The sequence below is a fragment of the Crocodylus siamensis genome, chromosome 5 (assembly GCF_052110815.1).
Source record: "Crocodylus siamensis isolate JL-2025a chromosome 5, ASM5211081v1, whole genome shotgun sequence".
Taxonomy (NCBI): Eukaryota; Metazoa; Chordata; order Crocodylia; family Crocodylidae; genus Crocodylus; species Crocodylus siamensis.
Window position 1 is genome coordinate 155711673 of NC_143399.1, and position 22552 is coordinate 155734224.

At 40.2% G+C, this 22552-nt stretch overlaps 1 protein-coding gene across 6 annotated transcripts in view; it reads right to left on the minus strand.

The window, feature by feature from the left end:
* Positions 1–22552, minus strand: part of ITGB8 (integrin subunit beta 8) — a 96091-nt gene that overhangs the window by 19569 nt on the left and 53970 nt on the right. For all 6 annotated transcript variants that reach the window (XR_016442287.1, XM_090046806.1, XM_090046810.1 and 3 more), the window contains exons 6-11: positions 20990–21148; positions 10516–10611; positions 10325–10414; positions 8310–8444; positions 3997–4399; positions 781–1006 (exon numbers count right to left, since the gene is read on the minus strand). Coding sequence is in view for 5 of the 6 variants with exons in the window: in XM_090046806.1 (XP_089902932.1) it covers positions 781–1006; positions 3997–4399; positions 8310–8444; positions 10325–10414; positions 10516–10611; positions 20990–21148 (1109 nt within the window). In the remaining variant the exon portion in view is untranslated. The remainder of the gene's footprint in view (positions 1–780; positions 1007–3996; positions 4400–8309; positions 8445–10324; positions 10415–10515; positions 10612–20989; positions 21149–22552) is intronic.

Sequence of the window (22552 nt, forward strand, 5' to 3'; positions counted from 1 at the left end):
ACCTGAGCAGCTGCAGTGGAGCAGCCCTGCTGGGAAGCTGTGCTCACTGGCCGGGGCCATGTTGATGGGTGCAAGCGTGGTGCAGCGTGAATGGGCGGGTCTTAGCCCATGCAAAGTGCTGTGGGGGCAGCCACAGGCTGGATCCAATCAATTGGTGGGCTGGATCTGGCCCAGGGGCAGCATTTTGCCCACCCCTGGGCTAGAGGGACTTGCCCCACCACTAAGGATCAGGCTGATCATTATATGGAAGGAATTTTACCTTATGGGCAAATTGCTATGGACTGTGGGGGTTTCGCATTCTTCTTCTATCCCTGGGGGTGTGGTCCTTTTCCTGGGTTCTCTTGAGTGTATATTAACATCCTTTATAAAAACAAGGTGTTGATGGCTGTGGTCCCCATGCTTGACTATGTAGTTTTGCTAAAAGGTTAGACAATGCATATGTCAATGTTGGACTAGATGACCAATGGGGATTCTTTCCAGCTCTACTTCTCTAAGATTCTGTGAACTAATGCCACTTTAAAAATGTTTATGGTGGCAAAAGGGTGATGTCTGTTTGTGCCTTAATTGCCTACTGCAGACAGCTGTCTCAAAATCAGTATAGGTTACATCACTGTTAACAAGTTGTGTGGAAACACCATGAATTCTCAAGCAGAAAATCAAAACTTTAGATTTATATAGCGTAAAAGTCTAATGAGTACAGCATGGGTCTGTCTGAACAGGACTATTCACAGATGGAACACATGGTTAGTAAATAGATTAGGTCTCGCATTAGAAACTTACCAGTTTTCATCACAGGCATTATTACAGTTTGGGCAATATTCACACAAGTGGCCAAAACTTCTTGGATCAGTGCACTCGCATTTTCCACACACACAGTGTCCTCTTCCACTGCAAATCTGGCCCTTTGAATTTATGCAATGCTTTACTGATAATGATGAACACTGACAGTTTTCACCTTCCCAGCCATCGAAGCATTTACATTTACCAGCTTCACATTCACCATTACCTGCAACATCAGATAGTCATCAGTACATATGGTTTCAGTTAAAGACAGATAGATTGCTTTAATAGATACACATCATCACTGTCTGAGCTATAAGTAAGGCCTTTCATTCTAAGATAGCCACGTGCTTGTAACTTGCCAAAACTGTCAACATTCAAGCTGAAATTTGCCAATTTGGTCCACACTTACTTGTTTATGTTTTCTGAAAGTCTGAGCAAAAGCCTTTACATGGATTTTTTCATAAAACGTTATGCGATGTTTTTCTATGAGGGCCTTACTTTAAAGCTATTGGTGTTAAAAGAATACATTTAGCAAGGAGAAATTCATTTTGGTGGTTTACTAAGAGTTGCTACAATGTTTTATGGAGGGACAAAAAACAAAAACAAAAATAACTAATTCAGGTATCTGTGGCAGTTTGGCGTTTCTTTTTAGAAGACAGCATTGCAACAATAAAAGTGATGCAAGTATGAAAGGCCAGCACTGTGCAGGTGAGGGAATCTAATTTAAAATTTATAATAATAAAAAGGGTAATGAGCTTAGCTTCATTTCATGGGAATTTAAAATGTACACTCTGCAAGAGTGAAGTTGCCATAGAAAAGCCCTTACTTCCTTATAAATTTTTCATGTGAAAGCCTGGGGCTACTGAAAACATGTGCAAAGCACGTTTTACACATTGCAGCAGACTTGCACAGTTTCATTGTCTACGTTCTGATAATATCTAGCCACATTTTTCCAAAGAAATAAAGAGGATTATTATTATTTTTACACTTCTATTTCTGATGGGGGCAAAAGAAGGGGCAAAAGGGCCCTAAGGAAAGGATTTTTCCTTGTTTTAATATATAAAGCAGTCATTTTCAACTTTTTTAGACTCAAGGCCCCCCTTGGAAAGTGCCAGCTCTTAGTTTTCATGTATTTTTTTGACTACAGAAAAATAATAGAGAAATTCAGATAAACCACAACAAGATAGCATGCTTTTAACACTATGAATTTCTATTTGAAATCTCTTGGTTTACCTTGTGAATTTTGTTTGCATGCCTAACAGTGCTAACATTACATTGTACCCTGTGGCACCCTGCTTGAAGATCACTGATATAAAAAATATGTTAAGAAACGGTAGTTAGGTATTCAGTAAATCAAGAAGTTAGAAGTAAACCTCAATTTTAATTATAATGTAGTGTTCAAGATACTCATGTATTATTATTTCTGCTTCACTTTGAGCAACTTTTTTCATAATAACTTTATAAAATACAGCATTCAGTGGAATTACTCCAAATGTACTCCCTTTAACTCTGAGTAAAGTTTGACCCTTAGCATACAGACACTGTAAAATGAAATGAAATAAATGAATGCATTCATTAAACAGGGAGCATAAAAACCCCTAAATCCTGAATATTTTTTTCCAGATTTAAAGTCATTTCAAAGAATTGAATTTTTACTTTTAAAAAAGAATAATTCTGGTAGACATATTGCAAGGTATCATTGCTATCTCTCTCTGTTAACATTGTTATGCTACATTGACAAGTTCATGTAGCACAAATGCATAAATCATTTTCTCTATTAAAATAAAGGATTGAGCCCAATAGTAGAATGAAGGTTTTAGACAATAAATCAAAATCTCTTCTTTTTATGTATATTTCTCAAGCTGCACTCCATTTGGACAAGGTATTTTGAAGCACATTACAATATCTAACTGAAGATCACGCTCAAGTCTGACAGCACTAATTTGGGATGGTGTGAAATTATGTTATACTGTATATTCACTGTGCTTTACTATTTTACTCCATACTCATACTTAAAGCATCTGACACTACATTAGGGCTGTAGGTGAACTCAGGGTATACAATTAAGACTCAGATCTGAAAGCAAGTTTTCTTATAGTTTGGTGTCATTTACACAGAGACCAAAATGTCTTCTGAAATCATTAGGCATCTCTCCTCAGAAGCAAACAGTGATACATAAAGAGCAGCATGAGTCAAGTGTTTAAACTTCCGAGGGAGACAAGAATTGAAACCATTTTTAGATGGCGACTGAACCTGAGGAGGCAGCCAGCCAATATCATAGGCAGATCCTGGGCTAGCCGCCATTTTCATGGGCTGAGCATGGGGGGGGGGGGGGGGGGGGGGGGGGGGGGGATGCCATGCCTCTGATTGGCCAAGGGGCCCCAACAGTCCCACCTCTTCCAAAGATTGCCAGATGGCCCAAAACTGCAGCTTAATTATCGTGATTAAACTGGTAGAAGCCATTAATCCATGCATTATTAAGCTTCCTCGGGCTTCCCCAGGCTTCTCCAGGATAACTAAACAGCGGTTTTCGGACATCCACAAGTGGGGAGGCTGTACAAGCAGCTGCACCAGGGTCCCTCCCCTCTGCCATCCTCTCTTTCCTCTCCCGTCTATGTTCCAAGTTTCACACCCTTTTTTTTGCTTGCTGGTAAGATTTTTTTTTCCCAGCAAGCCTGGCCAAAATCACAGAGCCCACTGTTTTTAACTGAGCTCACATTATTTGTTTTCTGTAAAAAAAACAAAAAAACAAAAAAAAAAATTGCACACCTGCGAATTTGGTAGGTCCCTACCAATCACATTTAGCATTTGCTCTAGGCAGTTATTATTCATGACACTTTAAAGAAACTCCCAGCCCCCATTCACCATGCACCCCTAAACCCAAAATGCTTATTGGTGCTTCTCAGTTCTCTTCACTGGCTGGACTGGGATCCTAGAAGCCTAACTTGGTCAAACTGAAACTTGGTCACATCTCCAGAGCAAGGACCCAGTACTTAACTGTAGGAATGCCTTAACAAAGGTATCTAAGACACCAATTTAATTAGCTTGGAAAAATTTTGATACATCAGAACTTCAGTTTCCATGGCTAGTGATTCATTCAGTTTTATTTTAAAAAGTATTTGACAATCATATTCATTATTAGTAAGATGTATACTCTGTACAACAGATGGTTGAAGGAGGGGAAAGGAAGTGCACTTAAATTCTAAAGCTTACCGGCACACAAAATTCCATGGTGATATGGGCAAGAGAAATCATCCATTTCACAGTATTTGCCATACACTTTGCCCAGCTTGCTTTTGTGACAGAAACATTTCCCACGTATACAATCTCCTTGACCACTGCAAACAAGCTGATTTTGGTGCATCTTGCACTTCTCAAAAGATGCATCTTCATTAGAACTGCAGTTAGTGGCTTTGCAATGGGACTTTTCCCCATCAAGAAAAGTTTCATCAGCACATACTTTTTTGTGCCTTGCACTGTCCTCACACAGACAGGCACAATTTCTATATATATTAATTATCGTGGTTTCATTGAAACCAATAGGCTTGAGTACTGCATATTTTTGTCCTCCAGTTGTAGTGCATCCTTTCATTGCAATGGATACATTGAAAAGCACCTAAGACAAAAATAAAGACTGCATTTATATATAAATATTATAGAAACATCTAAAGGCTCATCATGTTTGGCTTCTAAGACAAGCATGTATACTTTGGAATCGGTCATGTATGGCCTTTGCTACTAAAAGACTACTTACATTTCCCTCCGTACTTAGTTTCCACTGTTCAAAATATACCCTCCTCCTCAGTGTCACATATTGTTATGAGTTTATTAGCAGTACATGAGTGAGTGCTTCTCTTTATAACTTATCAATGAGATAGCAAACGTGTTTTTTTTATAAGGGCTGTAGTCCAGAGAGAGAGAGATCTCTGTTTTCAGTTCACTTGTTACCAGGAAGCAGAAACCAGTGACTCATTTGGCATTCTTCCATCAGGAAGAGAGTCAGCTGGAGGGGATGATAGAGAAGGCATCCCATAAAGAGTGTCCAGCAGTGGGAGAGGTCTTGCATTCCCGTAACTTTCTTGTGATTATATATGGAAAAGCTCCTTGAAACTTATTTAAAAAAAAAAAAAGTGCCATCAATGAAGAACTAGATGCCATGTAGTATTAGCATGGCCTAAACTAATTAGCTCTACTGAAAAGCAGGCAGTGTTACGTTTTGGTGGCTACAGAGCAGCAAGCGAGAAGAGAGATAGATGGAGAGCTGAGAACATGGAAGGCTAGAGTAGCAACTTTCAGGTATGCTACAAATCCCTTCAAACTGACTTTTCTGATTTTCTTTTTGTTTTTCTGCATCCATTTTTTGGAATATGCCACCCTGCCACTGAACAGGTATCTATGGCTATGAGAAGCCCAGGAAGCTCCAAAAGTGGTAGAACAAGCTGCCTCCTAATTTTTGTCTCATAAATAAACCATAGTAATGACATGCTCTTCTTGTTGACTTCTTGCTTAAGGGGTCTGCAGCAAGCTCAGAAGTTTATGGCAAGACACTGAAGAAATGGAAACATTTCATGCAAACAACTGAAAGGAGATATGTCTAATGTACTGCTTCTGCATGACACTTGCCCACATACCCATTTGTGCACCACAGAGGCATTGTTTGGATGGACTGCCATCCTAGAAAATGAAGGACAGAATATGAGAGCAACATTTTTTGAATGACAGCAAAGTGATGGAAGCTGTGTGACAATGGTTGAGCAAAAAGGACAAGGTCTTTTAGAAGATTGGGATACCCATGTTTACTAGTAGAAAAAGGCCTTTGATGTAGAAGGCTACAGTGAAAAATATTTGTGTGTTCAGTGACAATGTACACATTCTCTATGCAAATTCCAATTATTATTATTTTCTAATAATGTTTGGCTGAGCAAAAAACTTTTGACTGGCCCTCAAACTTTATACCAGATTCAGGAATTTTTAGAGTCAGTGCTACCCTTTTTTCGATGGATTGAATTAACTGCTTATGAAAGGTACTAGCTGCTCAATGGGCTGACTGGAAAGAGAAGATTGGTACTTGAGTTAATCAGAGTAGGATACACAAACAAAAAGAATGGATGCAAAACAATCTGTGGGAAAGGAATCAAAGCTCAGACATAGAAAAACAAGAAACTCTCTAATGTATTTAGGAAGTTAGGATTATCTACCAAGAAAATAAAACCATTCACTTTTGCTTCGCTTTCCTTCCCACATGATTGCCCTTCCCCGCTAGAGTAGGCTAGATTTTGTTTTGCCAGTGACCCTTTGTTGAGGCAGGCTAAAGAAAGCCTCAGTAATGACTCATGGACAACAGTAAAGAAGCTCTGTTCAGAATGATGTGCTTTTAAACCAGAAGGATATGATTTCTGCTTGTTTACTTATTACTTTCGCCCCTGTTTTCTTGGTGCAGGATGCGATAGTCCTGGGCTGCTCTCACACAGTATTAACACACTTCTAGGAAACAGCATGAATACTGCCACATATAATAACCAAGGCTAGCTGTGGTCTCTGTACTGTGAGGAGGTTATAGGTCTCTTCAGTATACAGTATAGTTTTGTTTCTAGTATGAAGAGAAAGGAAGAAGGATTAGACAATGAAAGGAATGCAAGAATTAAGAAAAAGCATTCTGCTGGTAAAAAAAAAGTTGCGAGGCAGATTTACTGTAAAAAAGGGTGGGAGAGTTAACTTCAAGGATGACTGATTTTCAGTTGCATCTAGCTTTAGAATTACACTTGGAATCTTTTACACTGAATTGGCTCAGCTTTTTTGAATTAAACAGAAACAAATATAAACATTTATTTTTCTGCTCATTAAGATTCCAATCCTACTGCTATGACGACGTGCATTGTAGCTGAGCTTAAATTAAAAAAAACAAAAAAACCCCACAAAATCCTAGCAAGCCCATTTATAACCCCAGGAGCTAAGCTGCAATCAACCATGCAAATAAAATGTAAACAATTGTGAGCTACATTCTAATTTCTGAATGTCACACTGTAAATCCATTGTTTTGTGACCGCCTATGTACATAGATACGAGTGACATCAGCTAAGCAGCTTGCCCAAAGCAAAATGAACAGAACTCCTTGACCTCCTACTTTAAAAAAACAGACTCCTTCCTGAAAAGCTAAATGAATTACTCTGCTAGTTCAAGTAGTGGAATAAATATATAAAATAAAGGACTCAGTAGAGAAGCTTTTGCATAAGGACACGTGCTTTTAATCAACAGGAAACAATTTTTTCCCCATGCATCTCATTTTCTTGGTGCAAGATGCTATAGTCCTAGAATCAATTCCATGAATAGGTATTACTAGCACAGATGGACATAAACCAGCCCATTACTTTTATTTGAAATATCCCAAGTTTCAAAATATACAGACCAATTACCATATTTACCCAAATCCAAGACAACTCTGAATTTAAGACAACCCCCCGATATTTACATTTTATACATGGAAAATGTATAAATTTGTTATACTTTTCCATGTACAGGATCTAATTATTGGAGGGTTGTTTTACATTTGCGCACCACACCACTGCAGTGGAGAAAGCAGTGGTAGGTGGTGGGAGAGATGGTAGAGGAACCAGAAGTGGAGCAGGCAGTGAGGGAGTCAAACAGCTTGCCGCCCCATACCTTGCCCCCTGAGGCCTGTCCTCTTGCACCACCTGCCCCTAGAGTACCTGCACTCCTTTCCCCCTTGCTACTTAACCCCCCCCATGCTTGCACTCCATGTGTCCTCCCCTCAGTGAGTACACAGTCACTGCCCCCTCTGTCATCCCTCCTGACCTACCCCCACTGGCTGTGCTAACTCTCCAGCTCTGTCAGGCAACAGGTGCAGCTTGGACCCTGAACCCAGATTGTGGCCAGAGTGGCAGCAACCTCCGCCCCCCCCCCCCCCCACTGCTTTGTATCTGAATCCAAAACAAGGACCACTGATGTTAAATGGAGGGGAGGGGGGATTTTTGTCTTGGATTTGAGTAAATACCGTAGGGATTTTTTGTGGGGGGGGTTTAAGTAAGGAGAAAAAAGGGTCTGTCTATACTGGTTTCATGCCACTCACGACTGTCACCAAAAATTAAGCTCTGGCCACCCACCCAGTCCTATTCCAAGAGCTCCAATGCATTCCAATACAATTCATGCAATCAGGCTGCTGTCAGTCGGCTTCTAATGACATCTTTTACTCAGATGTTTTTAAGACTCTTCAATTGAAGATGCCTTCCCAATCTTATTTGATGATGGAATTAAAAGAATGATTCTGAGAAACCTTAGCTGGTTCTAACAAAACTCTGATCCTTACCTCCATGAGATGAGCAAGATTTGAAAAAAAAAGATTTAGGAGAAATAAAGCCACAGAAATGTAGTCTGTGACTGCAGTCACAAAAATCTAATTTCCATTGAAATAAAGCCCAAGTATATCTCAGACAACTGGATATGTATTAACAGAAAAACACAATAAGTAGCCCAACTTCTTTGAGACTAGGAAAAAAATCCCAACATACTTCTTCATCATATCTCACGTTTTTGCACCCTTCCATGCCTGTATTCCTACTTCCATCAGGACAGATTGCTGTAATGTTGAAATACAGATCTTTGATCTGGTTATCCACCTGGATTTTCACTTCAGAGATCAGTTTCTATAATAATAATAATAATAAAAAAAATACTTTTATTAATATTGCATTTTCACCTATCTAATGCCACCAGCATGCTTGACTCAATAGATTTAAAAACGAAGAAAGCGTGTCTGACTGAATAAAAGGAATGAATAAGAGCATTGCCTTGCATATAAAGACTCAATTATATTTCACACAAGCACAGAGCTAGTAACTCTGAAAAAGGTTAGGATATCTGTATATAAGTTTCCAGCTGTTTTTACATGGTTTTGTGACTATATTTCTGATCATTTGAGAACCTGTTGTAATGATTATGTATAATAAAAACAGGTTGTTTTAGTGACAATTTCATTATTTAACACCATGCTAAACAAAAGGTTCCAAATTGGCTTGACAGTTTCATTTATGACATCTCACATTTGTTCAGGATGCTTGTCTCCTATAAACAAGCCTCAGGATGATTTAAAAGCTACTGGAATTAGTCTTACCAATTTATTCAGGATAGTTAGTACTTTGTCAAGTAGCCTGGCTGACAAATAAGATAGTTAGGACTTGTCAATGCTACTGTAATATAAAATAATAAAGACTAACAACTTAGCAAAAGACATTGGGGTAATCTCAATATTTCACATGATAATTTTAAAAATAATAGTACTTTTTTTGGTCTTTTACAGCTATATTAAAGCAGATTGCTAATAGTTGTAAGCTGTTCAAAAAGATCTCACGTTTTAATAGGTTTTAAAATTTAGCTTAATGGGACATTTTCACTGTTACCAAAAGAAACTTAATTACATGCATTTGAAAACATGTTTATCTTAGTAACTTTGAACATCAGTGACTCATTTTAGATGTTTTTGGCCAGGGATTTTCAACCAGGGTTTTCCATAAATAAACCAATAGGTTTTCCTACTTGGAACAAAAGTGCATAAGGCCCACTGTAATCAACACTAAATTCATTTTCTTAGGTTAATACATTTTGTTTCATGAAAGCAAAACGTGCAAGCCCAGTTCACAGTTGTATTTGTGTGAAAAAATGCTAGAAACATGAAACAACTGGAAGTCTCCAACTCAAAAACATCAGAGTGGGAAGAAAGAAAAGGAAAAGAGGATTTGGAAAATGAAAGCTGGAAAAGATGAAAGAGTGGGTGGAGAGAACAGGAAAGTCCCAAAGAAACTCCTGTAAATAAAATGGTTACATTGTGAATTTTCACTTCTTTTCACGACAAATAATCTTGGGATATCTAGACACTGGAGTTATATTTATAATGGAACATAGAAATCTGCTGTGCTTGCAGATCTGAACTAGCTTTGCAAGGAATATTCCATCCATCATGTAGAATACTAAAATACTGTGGCCTTAATGAAATACTACTTAGTGAAGACCTTGGGAATTTTCTCAAAATAGGTATTTTTACTTTGACAGACAACACAAAGTAAAGGTGAAATCTAATGAAATAAATTGATTTGAATCAATTCGACATGCCCTCATGTGTCTTTGGCTACTCCACAGTGCCTGCTTTCAAGACCCGCAAGTAATGCATGCGCTGAAATGTCCCACTAACTGATGACAGATGGGGACCCTGGCTCTTCATCATGACAGAAATGCAGAATTCCCCTCCCTGCCCAACTTTAAAATAGTTACCCTTGTTTAGGAAAATCTACTTTTACTTACGGCACCAGTAACTTACTGGTTTTACTTACGGCACCAGTAAACTAAGAATCTAACCATTACCAGGTCGTATCACTCAGAATGCTCACCAGGTATGGATCTTGGGCTAGGGATTTCAAAGGAGGCAATATACAACAACCCATGCTTAACTCTTTTTGGTATCCTAGAATATCCCAACTTTAAACCAAACATAGGAATAAGTATAAAAAATCCTTTGCAGAAAAAAACATACCTGATAGGCTTCGATCACTAAATCATTTAGATTAGCTGCTTGTGATTCTATCTGTTTTGCAACAGTACCAGGCAACAGAGGCAAAAGATCCTATGGAAAATGCAAAAAAAAAATCATGTAGGGTTACAGTGTTTATATACACATTGCACTTTCATGAAAGGACTAAATTTCAATTCCAAATTTTAACATACCTTATACCAATCAAACTGGTGTCCTTGAACTGCAAAGATAACATTAATGTTATTTTCTATCAGTTTTTCAGAAAGTTGTCCAAGAGATGGATGCTCCTGAAAAATACAGTAAACCAGAGGAGACTACGTTTGTGAGAGAAACCCATGTTCATAATACAGTGAGCAATAATGAATGGTTACAAATGCTGCAATAAGTGATATGGGCAGAGCGAATCTCACTTCAGATGCATTTGGGCTCCATGTGGACAAACTCAGAATAATGTTAACAGCAGTATCTATCAAGGCTGTACGATTGCCTGGTGCTTCCTTACGCTATGCGCAAGGACAGAAAGGACAGAGTCCATGACCCCTTCCTCAATTCCCTTTGCTGAAGACATTGAAAGCAGAGATAAAGAGCATACTGTAGGATCTGCTCTGGCAATACTGTTGTGGAGAACTCTACAGTACTGGAAAGTAACCACCTTGTTTTGGCCAGTCTCTCTATGCCTCTTCATGCATAGTGACACAAGCAGCATCTTCTCAGAATGGTGGGATGAGGCACATTAAATACACCAAAAAAAAAAAATCCTGTAGTACTGCTCTCCCAAACTTGGTACCTGATTTAGCTGTCAACCAGAAGATAATTATTAAGAAGCAGGTGCTTTGCACATCTCAGCTTTAAGTACAGTTCAGAACTAGGCCAGTGATGTTGCCTGTGGATCAAATCTTTAAAGGCAAGGACTTTAAATGGAAGAGGGACACCGGCCAGCTGGTAACAGTCACATAAAATGCTTTAACCATGTTGACAGTCTTGTGATAAAATACTCTGGTTCTTACAGCAGAAAGATTTAGTAACAAATTTGTAATATTTAGTTCTGTCACTACAACACTGCAGACCTCAGGTAAGTTCAGAGTCTTTATCACTTTCTGTCCTTGTGTGGAATATGGTTTGGAGAAGAAAAAGGGCCATTTTATGGATTTGTTTTAATGAAACCCAGAAAGCATCTTGGAATTTTTTTTTACACAAGGGAATGGTTCCAACTTGTCTTTATGGAAGGAAGGATACAAGAATTCTGCCCATAGGGCCCAAAGCTTGCCCACTCTTCTGGTCAAGGTGACGAATAATATTGCTGTCAAACGTATCTTGATTTTTGCAGCGACAGTCCAGAACATTTGCAGCAAAGAATCAAGTAAAAAATTATTAATAGGTCTTGGACCAGATCCAAGGCCATGTTCAGCAGCCCATACAGAGAATCTTTGCTATTTTTAAGAGTAAGTACCAGATTCTAAACCAGTCCTGGCTCCGCAGGGTGTAAATAGGAGATGATAAAAGTATTGGCCAAACTGTGACTAGTTTGTCCACTGCCAGCCATGCGCTACTGCCTAGTACAGGAAACTGGTGGGGGGTCTCCGTAGGCTACTGTTCAGACTAAATGGGAGAGGGTTCCCTGCTCAGTCAGAGAAAGGAGGAAGATCATGACAATGGCAAGGAAAACTTAATCTTTGGATAAAATGACATGGTTAGTTACAGAACTGATGCTGGAGCTGCTGGTGCTTGCTCCAGTGGTGAGGCAAAGAGTAAAGGTAGTTTCTTTCAAAGATGCATCTTGATACTGGATATGGCTCATTGGGCCAGCATCAGTTTTAGTACTGATTCCGGTCATGTTGGTCTACATATTTTGCAATATTCTGGTCTACTTCGTCTGCCAGTACTTTAGCCTTCTTTGGCTCCAGCACCTTGCTCCCATACCTTGATAGCTAAAGAAGTAGAAGATCCATCTTTGAAAGGAATCTTGTGATCCTCCTCTGGGATAAGTCTGTTGCACTCTGAGCTATACTTGTGCTTGATACACGCTGCTCTGTGTTTGACATGGACAGCATGGATTCCAGGTCTCTGACCAGAATTTCTGCTGATGCACTGAGTGTCAATGCCACTGTTGTCAATGTCAGATTTTAGCACAGGAATGCATGGTCTTGCCATTCTTCTGGGCTTCTCCTTGCAGAAGCTATTGGTATAGTACCTGGCCACTCCTTGTCAAGTTGTGCTGATATCTGTTTTGTTGGATGTTTCTTTTCCAGAACCAGACACTACGGTCACTGTCTCAAGTTTTGAGTGTGTTATCAGAAAGAGTGGCAGACAAAGCACTTCTCCAAGGAAAAGACACATGCTCACGGCAAAATAGACTGTGCTTTGGTTTACTATTCTGCTGAGAAAGTGTCTCATTTCACTGTACAAAAGATTCCTCCATATCTTTGATTTGGAAATAACCAAGTTCAGTCTCATCTATAAAAGCAAGGGATTGGGAGTAAGGGGGGACAGGACTGTTGGCTTGCAGCTGCTACATCTTTTATGCCATTCACAAGAGCACAGGGAGACAGAGCACATGCATAGCCTGAATTGACATTGCTATTCAAAAGATTAGAACGTACGAGTATGGAGAGCAAAGGACCCATGGGGTCTACTGCATCTCAAGACAGACAGGCATACAAAATTATTGCAATTCAATTTCTGGATGTTTCAGAAAAATGAAATTCAATGCATGCTATTAATGGGTAAGCATAAACAGTTGGTCAGAGCTGATTTTTGCCTGTGACTATGCCTCTCATTTTGCCTTTTTTTGTGCACTCCCCTTCTTTTGTTCATTTGTATGATCCCCAACACGATGCTCAAGGCAATGGTGGTAGGATGTTTATTTGCACTGGGGCATTCATTGGTGGTTCAGCAGGAACAGACTTTATAACAGGCCATGGAAGAAAAAGGTGCTGGTTGTGCCAGTATTGTTAAACTCACTGGTAACACTGTAAATCTCCTATACGTTCCTGTCTGAAAGAATACTGCAGGTACACAAAAAGAAGGGAGGTTGCTCACTAAATAGGAGTAAGAATAGATTATAGAGCTCATCCCTTCTGTGCCTTTTCCTTCAGTCTGCATCACTGCTTCCCCTTCTTCCCCCACTTCCCCTCCCACACACATACCCTGGTCATGGGGTGGCCGTTTACACTGAGGAACACAGACTTAATAACCTGCTGGTTCAGTAAATAAATGGGATAAGACAGGGAAAATAGCTTTTAATACATATCTGCAGTGAACAGAAAAGCATTATTTTAACATTTAATATTCACTGTTCTGCTATCTTAGAACTTAACCGATATCTATTGAAATCAGTTATAAGTCACCAACTGACTTTAGTCAACATTTTACTTCAGAAAGGAAATGCAATGGTGTTATTGATTGCAGACTTTAAACTTTATCAGATGCATAGTTTCAGTGCTCTTAGTTCAGCTTGCTTTATTTCTTTAGTGTAATTAGTCTCTGCACAGTAAGTTTGATTCTCTTGCATTTATGTTGTTGAAATCTGTGAGCATGGTATAACCTATTATGCCTGTGGTTTTTTGTTTGTTTGGGGGTTTTTTTAAACTAAAATCTCAAATATTTGAAACAAAACATTTAAGGTTAAAAATCCAAATACACTACAAGGCACTTCTTCAAAAACCTACCTGTACTTTAAAAAAAATCATGTTGTAAAAATTGGGAAAGTTTGCTTACAATAGGTGACTCACAGAATCACACCAACACAGAAAAGTAGGCCCAGAAGGGACCTCTGGAGGTCATTTACACCAGGTACCGACATTACGCTTTTACCAGTGTGAGCAATCAGAAACTGGTCTATAACTATAAGAGAACACAAGAGAACACAAGAGGCACACAGAGCAGTTAAAAAATAGTGGAACCCAGTCTAAGCTTTGCTCCTCCCCCACACCGAAGGGTGAATGTGTGTTCTGTTTGCTATGCGTATTAAACAACACTGCTTACAAAAAAAACCACATAACTTAAATTGATTCTACCTCAGGCTTTTTGAATAGCTGTACCTAGCCCTGGTACCAACTCCCTGCCTGAAGCAGGATCATCTCTATCCAAACCACTGCATACAAATCCTTGTCTAACTTCTTATTAAAACTATACAATCAACCCTGCCATACAACCACAAGATACAGCACTAACTTGCTAGAGGTAGGTTGGAACCAGCCAAGCATAGACGTGAATTTCTATGGAAATGGGAGAAGAAAGAGGAAGACAAGTGAAGCTGTTATTAACTAGGATAATTTGGGAAAGACTGGGAGACAGACTAGCTGCATGATTGCAGCTACAATGTTTCCTGCTTAAGAGGACAGGGAAAAAATATGCTAAGAGCAACATAGTTTTAAGAGAGCATACTTATAAACAGCAGTGTGAAGGTCAGTGAACTGGGATGAGGGGAGATGTGGTAGTAGGCATTACGTGCTTGGAGAGTGGTGCAGTACTAAAATTTCTTGGGTAGGCAAGGTATGGAGTTTGTGGCTGGAGTTTAGCTAGTAGCCTAGACACCACAATCTTTCAAACACAGATAGACTAATGCGTGCTTTCAACTAATGGGAAATCTCTTAATGAGCTCACAATTATCATGATTCTGGCTTTAGGGCCAGCTGTCATACACACTCAGAGCCCAGTGAAGTCAAAAAATAACATATATAAGTATGCCCTATAGTAAATGAGAAAAACCTTTTTTGGTGATACCTTTCATTGAACCAACTGTATAGTGGGAAAGATGCTAGACAAGCTTTCAGGCACAAAGGGCTCTTCTTTACATCTGGGCCCACATATTAATACCTTGTCAGGTTCTTTGTCCAGGCAGAAATTTAGACCTTTGAATACTGCAGAAATTTCAGACTGAGATAGGGAAGACTGTGATAGTTTAACGATGTTCATACTCTGGTCGGTATTATCCTTGTTCTCTCCTCTGTTGCTGGTTTACTGCCTGGGAGATGGCTCTTATTGTGATAGTTGGTTCTAATTTTTTCTTTCTTGCTGGCTATCATCAGGATTTTTTGATAGAAGTTTTGGGTCTGCTGCATAGCAACAAAGTATGTCTCAGGTTTATTTCTCCAAGTTCACTGGAGTCCAGAAGTATGTCCTGTTTAAACTGATCCCTTTTGGAGCAAGTTAGATAAAAAAAGATGGTGTCTGGAAGCATGTCTAACATCCTATACAGTTCCTTCAATAAAACGTATCACCAAAAAACCAAAGAAACAAAAAACTTACTTCTTGCACATTTCCTAGACTATCATGGCTACATCAACACTCCAACCCTTATAAAAGTTAAGCTATTCAGGACTGTGTCTCAAATCTGCTATTTCAGCCCACTTGTTGATTAGTTGCAGTGTTCTAAACCAGTGGTGCTCAATATTTTGGCACCCACCAGCCTGAGGAGTGGGGCTGGTCTGAAGGCTGGAATAAGCCCTGCATGCCAGAATTGGGTCCTGGGGCCAGCACTGCCTCCTCCCACACCTGTGCCCTGGGATTGGTCCACAAGGGCCTGGCACCACTCCTTCTTGGCCCCCCATACTGGGATTGGGTCTGGCATGGTCGTCCCACTACCTTGCATCGGGTTTGGGTCCCGGGGGCCTGGCACCACCACTGCCAGGCACCTGATCCGTTGTGCAGAGTGTGAGGCTCCTCATGGATCTGGAAATTTGGTGGTACAGAAGCAACTCCTACTCTCTCCTGCTGCCAAATATCTGGACCCATGGGGAACCCTGCAAGCTGGATCTGGTCTGCAGGCCAGGGTATACTCCCTGTTCTAAACTCTACTACAGATTATCTATATTTTCATTCTAATGCATTGAAATAGCTCATCTGCTAAAGAAGATTATGTTGAAAACTTGTTTCTTATTTTAAGAAAGGTCAAGTAAAGAGTATTAACAGAAAATCCCAAAGAAATGCTAGCAATTTCTATTCCATTACAAACTTAGATATCTTAACAAGGCACTGCTGACCACTGAACGAGTTCTCATTTTTCTTCCTGTAAGAATCTTACTATGCTTTATGTATTTTATCTTATCACTTCCCTACATTAATCAGGAGAATGTACTCCCTTTCTAAATGGCCTTCTCAGTTCCAGTCAAATCACTGCTCTTTTACTACTTTAACTTACTGTTTTTCTGATCTTAGAAGAGATATAAAGTATTTGAGGGGAGAAGGGGAGGGAGTGAATCAAGGGCACTTCTAATTAAAAAGGAACAGATTCCTTTCCTGTCCTCACTCGTGTTTTTTGCTGACCTTTGGATGACTACTTCATAAAAGTTAGAGAGAAGATAAGGAAAATAGTGACTAAAAGTGGAAACATTTTCTATCTTAAAGGATAAGTACATGTCTGTAAATACAGCACATTCCTCTCAACTGGTACAGCTAGGTGGAAACAAAAATATGTTAAATTACATTTTGTTCTAGATTGTTACCATAAGCTGAAGATAATATATGATGGCAGTTGGTTCTGTTATTCCACAAGACATTAAAAAGTGATTAGTGATGGAAAAGAAAAATAACAAAGTTTTTTTTTCCTACTTTGTCATGTTCTTTTTTAAATGATCACTTTTATGCCTTCTTTTTAAATCAAATTATATGTTTTGCATCTGTGTTTCTGGTTTTGGTAGTTCATTAGAAAATCAAGCTTGTTACTGTTTTTTTAGGGGATGGCTTCTGGGTCACTAGAGGACTAACAAGATTATTACAGGATACATGCTGCAGGAGAAGGGGTTGGGACATATAAAAACAACATGTATAGGAAACTACCACAGGCACCCTTGCATGAGGTAAGAAGGAAAAGTGGTATTCTGCCATATCATATTAGCTCCTCAAAACTGTGAAGATTCGTAATTCCTTTCTACCTCTGCTGCTGCAGAGATGTGTGAAGTTGTGCATCAGTCAGCAGTAGAATAGAACTGAGTCAGCAGAGTGCCTGTGCCAAAATGCTTGTGCATGGCAGATCTGTGGATCTTCAAAAACCCTTTCATTTGGGAAGCCAAATCTACTTTCTATTTCACATAAGTTCCACCACCAAAATCAGTACAAATGGGAAGCACCTATACAAGAGGAGCATGACCTCAAAGCCTTTGGTTCAGAAAGAACATTTAAAATTCTTTCTGCAATCAGCAGCCGAGCCTGTTGTACTGGCTTAGTAGGAGATTAGTTTGTTCTGTTTGATACTGTGATATTTTCTTGTTGGAACAGATGTATTAAATTTCTCAACCAGGATAAAAACAAAAACATTGGGTTTTGTAACAGCCAATCTCTTTAATTTCAATAGCGTCTCGGGTACTAGAAAAGGTTTATAGTTGAAGCAATTGTTTAATATACTGAGCCAAATTCTTATCTCAGTTATGCTTTTGCAAATCCTCTGAAATAAAAAGGGTTACATTAATATAACTGAAAAGTTCCTATATAACCCATGACTACGCAGTCCTTTGTACCGGGAATGGAAAAAATTGTTGATTACTTTTATAAAACAGAATTATGACAGAATTATAACCTAAAAGGTTATTTCTCTCATTACAGCAGCATAATGATACCAAAATTGAGCACACTAGCCAAAGGGCAGTAAAATATCCAGTTAAGTGAGTGAGGGAATATTTAGAAGGTGGCAGGGGAGAAAATTAATGTAAGGACATTAGATCGTTTGAAATATAAACAGCCTTCTAAATCAGTGTATGCTATGTTCCCTCTTCCTTTCAAGGAGTTTCCAAACACCCACCTATTCTGATAAGCATTTCAGCTTCACACAACATACAATAGATGTTCTTACACACACACACACACACACACACACACACAGAGTTTTCTCTGTACCATACTATTTTTGTAAATACTGGTCTTTGGGACTAATTTCAGCCCTGGCATAAGTAGGCAAAGTTCTTACTGACTTCACTAGGTCTGTTGTCTGCTTGCCCCAGACCTAAATGTGAGTATTTGTTAAACTAAAAATTCCTTGCAACAACAAATATAACTTGTTAGTCTTGAGGGGAGTGGTGTCATGTACCGTGATGGCATTATATGAGTGACCTGTCATTTTAGATTTCCAGTATTTGTTTACTGCTGGCTATATAGCAGGAAATTCTATTTCCCGAGACTGAAATAAGATGAGCTAGTTTCTAAATCAGGGGTGGGCAATTATTTTAGGTGCAGGGCTGCTTAACGAGTTTTGGTCAACTGCCAACGGCCCCTGGGGTAGCCCCGGCTCTTGACAGTTGCCCCACCCCTTGTTGCCTAGTTGGGACCAACAGTCCCATCCCCTAGCCCCTGACCCTGGCCATGGAAAGTCTTTCCCCTTGTCCTTGGGAAATACTCTTTTTGGGAGAAAGGGGTTGCCATCTTAGAACCAGAAAAAAACCAAATCATACAATAAGAGTCAAATATCCACTATAATATATTTTAATTTTATTACAAAAAATATTTTTGTCATGATTTGTGTTTGCATAGTGTATATCCAGGTGATTGAATAATAACTCAAAAATAGATTCTTAGTTTTGTATATCGTGGGGGGTGTATGGCAGGGTGTGTGCGTGTATGTATATGCGTGTGTGTGGTACAATGTAAGGGGGGCGTAGGGTATGTTGGTGGTTGTGTATATGTGGGGGGCTGTGGCTGTGAGGGAGGTTGGGGGGGCATGGAGACGCCCCTGCACTCCCCCCCAAGGCGCAGCAACAGATGGGGCCTGGCTCCGGCCAGCGCTGCACACTGCAGAAAGGGGCACAGGCTTCATTGGGTTGCCGCCACTCCCTGACACTCGCATGCATCCCCTGCACTCGCACAGAACAGGAGGGAAGCCCCACGTGCTGGGGCCAGCTGCCTTTCCTGCTGGGGCTGTCAAGCACTGGAGAGAAGCCTCAGGCTGAAGCTGGCTGCCTTCTCCTCCCCTCAGGGGAAGGTGCCTGGGGCTTCCCTCCCCTGCAGGGAAGGCAGCCAGCTACAGCGCCTGAGGCTTCTCTCCAGTGCTGTGCAGTCCTGACAGGGAAGGCAGCTGGCCCCAGCACGTGAGGCTTCCCTCCCATGCCCGGCGAGTGCAGAGGTTACATGCAAGTGGTGGGGAGCACCGATGATACAGACAGCCTGGAGGAGGCTGCAATCCTTGCTATGATATGCAGCGCTGGCCAGAGCCGTGCTCCTCCAGGGGTCTGCACCCTGAGTGCCCCACTTGCTGCTGCTGCTACCTGCCAGGGTTGTGCACCATAGGGAGGGGGAGTGTAGCAGGTCCCCACACTCCCCTTCTCTCCCTCACACCCACATCCTGCCCACTCCACCTCCACGCTGCCACCGCCCTGTTCCCCTGGGCGTGGGCTCCGTGCTGCCACCAGCCCCAGGCTCGTGCTCCCACACAGCTGCAGCCCCGCCCCTACCGCTCCCCTTCCTGCTTGCTCTGGGCAGCAGGTGACTGGGGAAGTGGAGCAGGTTGCCGCAGACTGCAGCAGCAGCTCCGCACAGAAGCTGCATGCTGGCTGGCTGGGTCCTTCCACCCACGAGGGTCGGAGCCATGGCATTAGGGTAGGTTTTTGAGGCACTGTGTACACATGGGCACCTCGCTTCCACCTTTGTGGGCAGAAGGGCTGTGTGGGGCACAACTGGGGTGCCCTGTATGCCAGATAAAAGTGTTTGGTGGGCCAAATCCAGCCTGCGGGCCATATTTTGCTCGCTCCTGTTCCAAATAATTAATGATCATAGAATCTAATCACATATTGCTGAAGAAATCTTATGAGTACTAAAACAAGCCTTTTATACAACCTTAATATTCAAGAATTACACAACAGTATATTTGATGCAGTTTCTCTTGCATGAGCCAATAAAATAAGCCAAGTTGTGACTAGTTCAAATGAACCTAAAAACCAGAAATTCAGTCACCTCCAAATCTGCGCTAACATTAAAAACCTTTCTGAATGAAGACTCCTTCCAGCTTGCTAAGGTTGAATTAGTTTCTCACTACTCTAAGTCACCATTACTGTCAGACTTTTACGCCAGTGTTTGTTAACCTTTTTAGGCTCAACGCACCCCTTGTCAGACTCAAGGAAATTTGATAAGGCACCTCTCAAAGTGTCAGCATTTCTTTTACTGCAAAGAATTCAGAAAGACCACACCAAGTAAGAAATGTTTTTAACGCTATCAATTCTTATTTGAAATCTCTGGGTTTATCTTGTGTATCATGTCTTCACACCTGACAGTGCTAACATTATGCAGCACAAGGTGTCACCCTTGAAAGGATCTCAAGGCACCCCAACGTGTCATGGTACTCTGTCTGAGAATCACTGTATTAGACCCTACCATTTACTTCCTTCAACATAATCATCACTATCAAACGGTCTTAAAGAATGACCATAATGCCTTACTTTACTAACAAAACAATGAGGATCTCCTATTTATTGTTACCTTTTTTCAGTGAAGGAACACCACAACAAAATATTTGCCCTCTCACATTCTACATAATAGATGCATGTGCTCTTATCAAAAAATAACAAGCACTGTATATTTTGCTTTGGCAGTGCCAGAAACAATGTGCAAGGTGAAATATCTTATCTCAAAGAGATAGCATGTCATGTCAATCTGACTTGTTCATGTATTAAAAACATGTGTTTTTTCAAATTGTTTAATGCATTATTTTTCCAAACATAAAGTGTATGACATATACCTTACCATACTTGCAGCTTTGATGTAAATATTATCTTTCAGATGGCAATTCCCATCGTTAGGAATTACTATCCCTCCCAGTTTACTATCCAGGGCCAGATGTGAGGTTTGATCTGTCATCACAAGAAGTAGTCGCTTTGCTTCCTTGCGCCAACCAATATGGCTCTAAAATAAAAAGCAAAACACTGCAAGTGTAAGAATGAAATTTAGCTTCTTTGCTTCTGTAATGGTAAATGTGACTAGGAAAGGCAATCATAAAAGCTTCTTTTTCAGGTTTCTGCACTGCTTGAAACATACGCACTGAATTAGAGTTTAGGCATGTAGCCAAGTAGGTCAAAGTAGTTAAAGCACTGATTCTTCCTATGCAGGGCCTTCAACATAATGGTCTGACCTTGAAAAGCATTTTATGTGAGCAATCTTGCACATGCCTAAATCATTTGCAGGACTTCAAATTACGTTCACAAGCTTACAAGAAACAGATTCTGGTAGTATCCTCTATACCTTATAAGCAAATTAAATGCTATGATATTTATTTTTCTTGGTTTTGAAGAATCACTTCTAGAATAAAACAAGTCACAAGTATATTGAGCTGTACTTGGTGTGTTAATACAACATAAATAGAAAACGACAGTTGTGATGTTGCACATCAACTTCTTCAGATGACAGTTATAAAATTCTTTAAAATGTATATTACTACACATATAAAACAAATATTCATTTGAGAAGAAGTGCTTCTCAAAGTGGTCGCCGGTCTGCAGTGAGTTGCCAGGAAAGAAAGAAATATATTTTCAGAAGCATAACATTGATATGTCATAGTGCCACAGTTCATACATTCCAACACTCCAGGTGACATCATGTTGTGCAAGGTGAGGAAAGAGAAAGAAACAGCCAGTCGCACATTTGTGTAGCGCTGTTACATGCAGTTGCTGCCACTGGCTGAACCGGGCACCAGTCCCTGGCCCACTAGAAAAAAAAATTGCTGGTCCACCACATCAGATGGTTTGAGAAGCACTGATCTAGAGAACTGCTTTATAGCTAACATCCAAATATGTTACATTTCCCCCTTATTTTCAATTTAGTATCTTTTCTTATTACTTGCTTTCACTGTAGTTTCTCCAAGGGAATTCAAACATACATTCTAGTAACCAAAGTTTTAATATTACAAAAACACAATTACTGGTATCTTCACACATCTGTAGGGTGGGGAGCCCCTTATGATGCACCAGAAGCTGACTGTTTGTAAGGTCTCTACCACCAGCACAGTAAAAAAAAAATCCAATAGGGCGGAATCATCAGAAGCAACAAGAATGAAAATATGTTCCCTGGTATATAGTTGTCAGGGGATCTTCTAAGTACAGAAATGGGTGGGGTATCAACTCATGTTCTCTGGAATTTTACTTTGGTGCATAGGATAAATAGCTGACCAAGCTCAAATTTGAAAGCTTTGTGCATAAAAACCATCTTTCATTCCTTTTTCTTTTATTGAACCCCCTCCATCATTCCATTTGACTTGTCACTCACTCATTTCCTCCTCTTCCTCCCACTTCATTCACCACTGCATCATCTCTA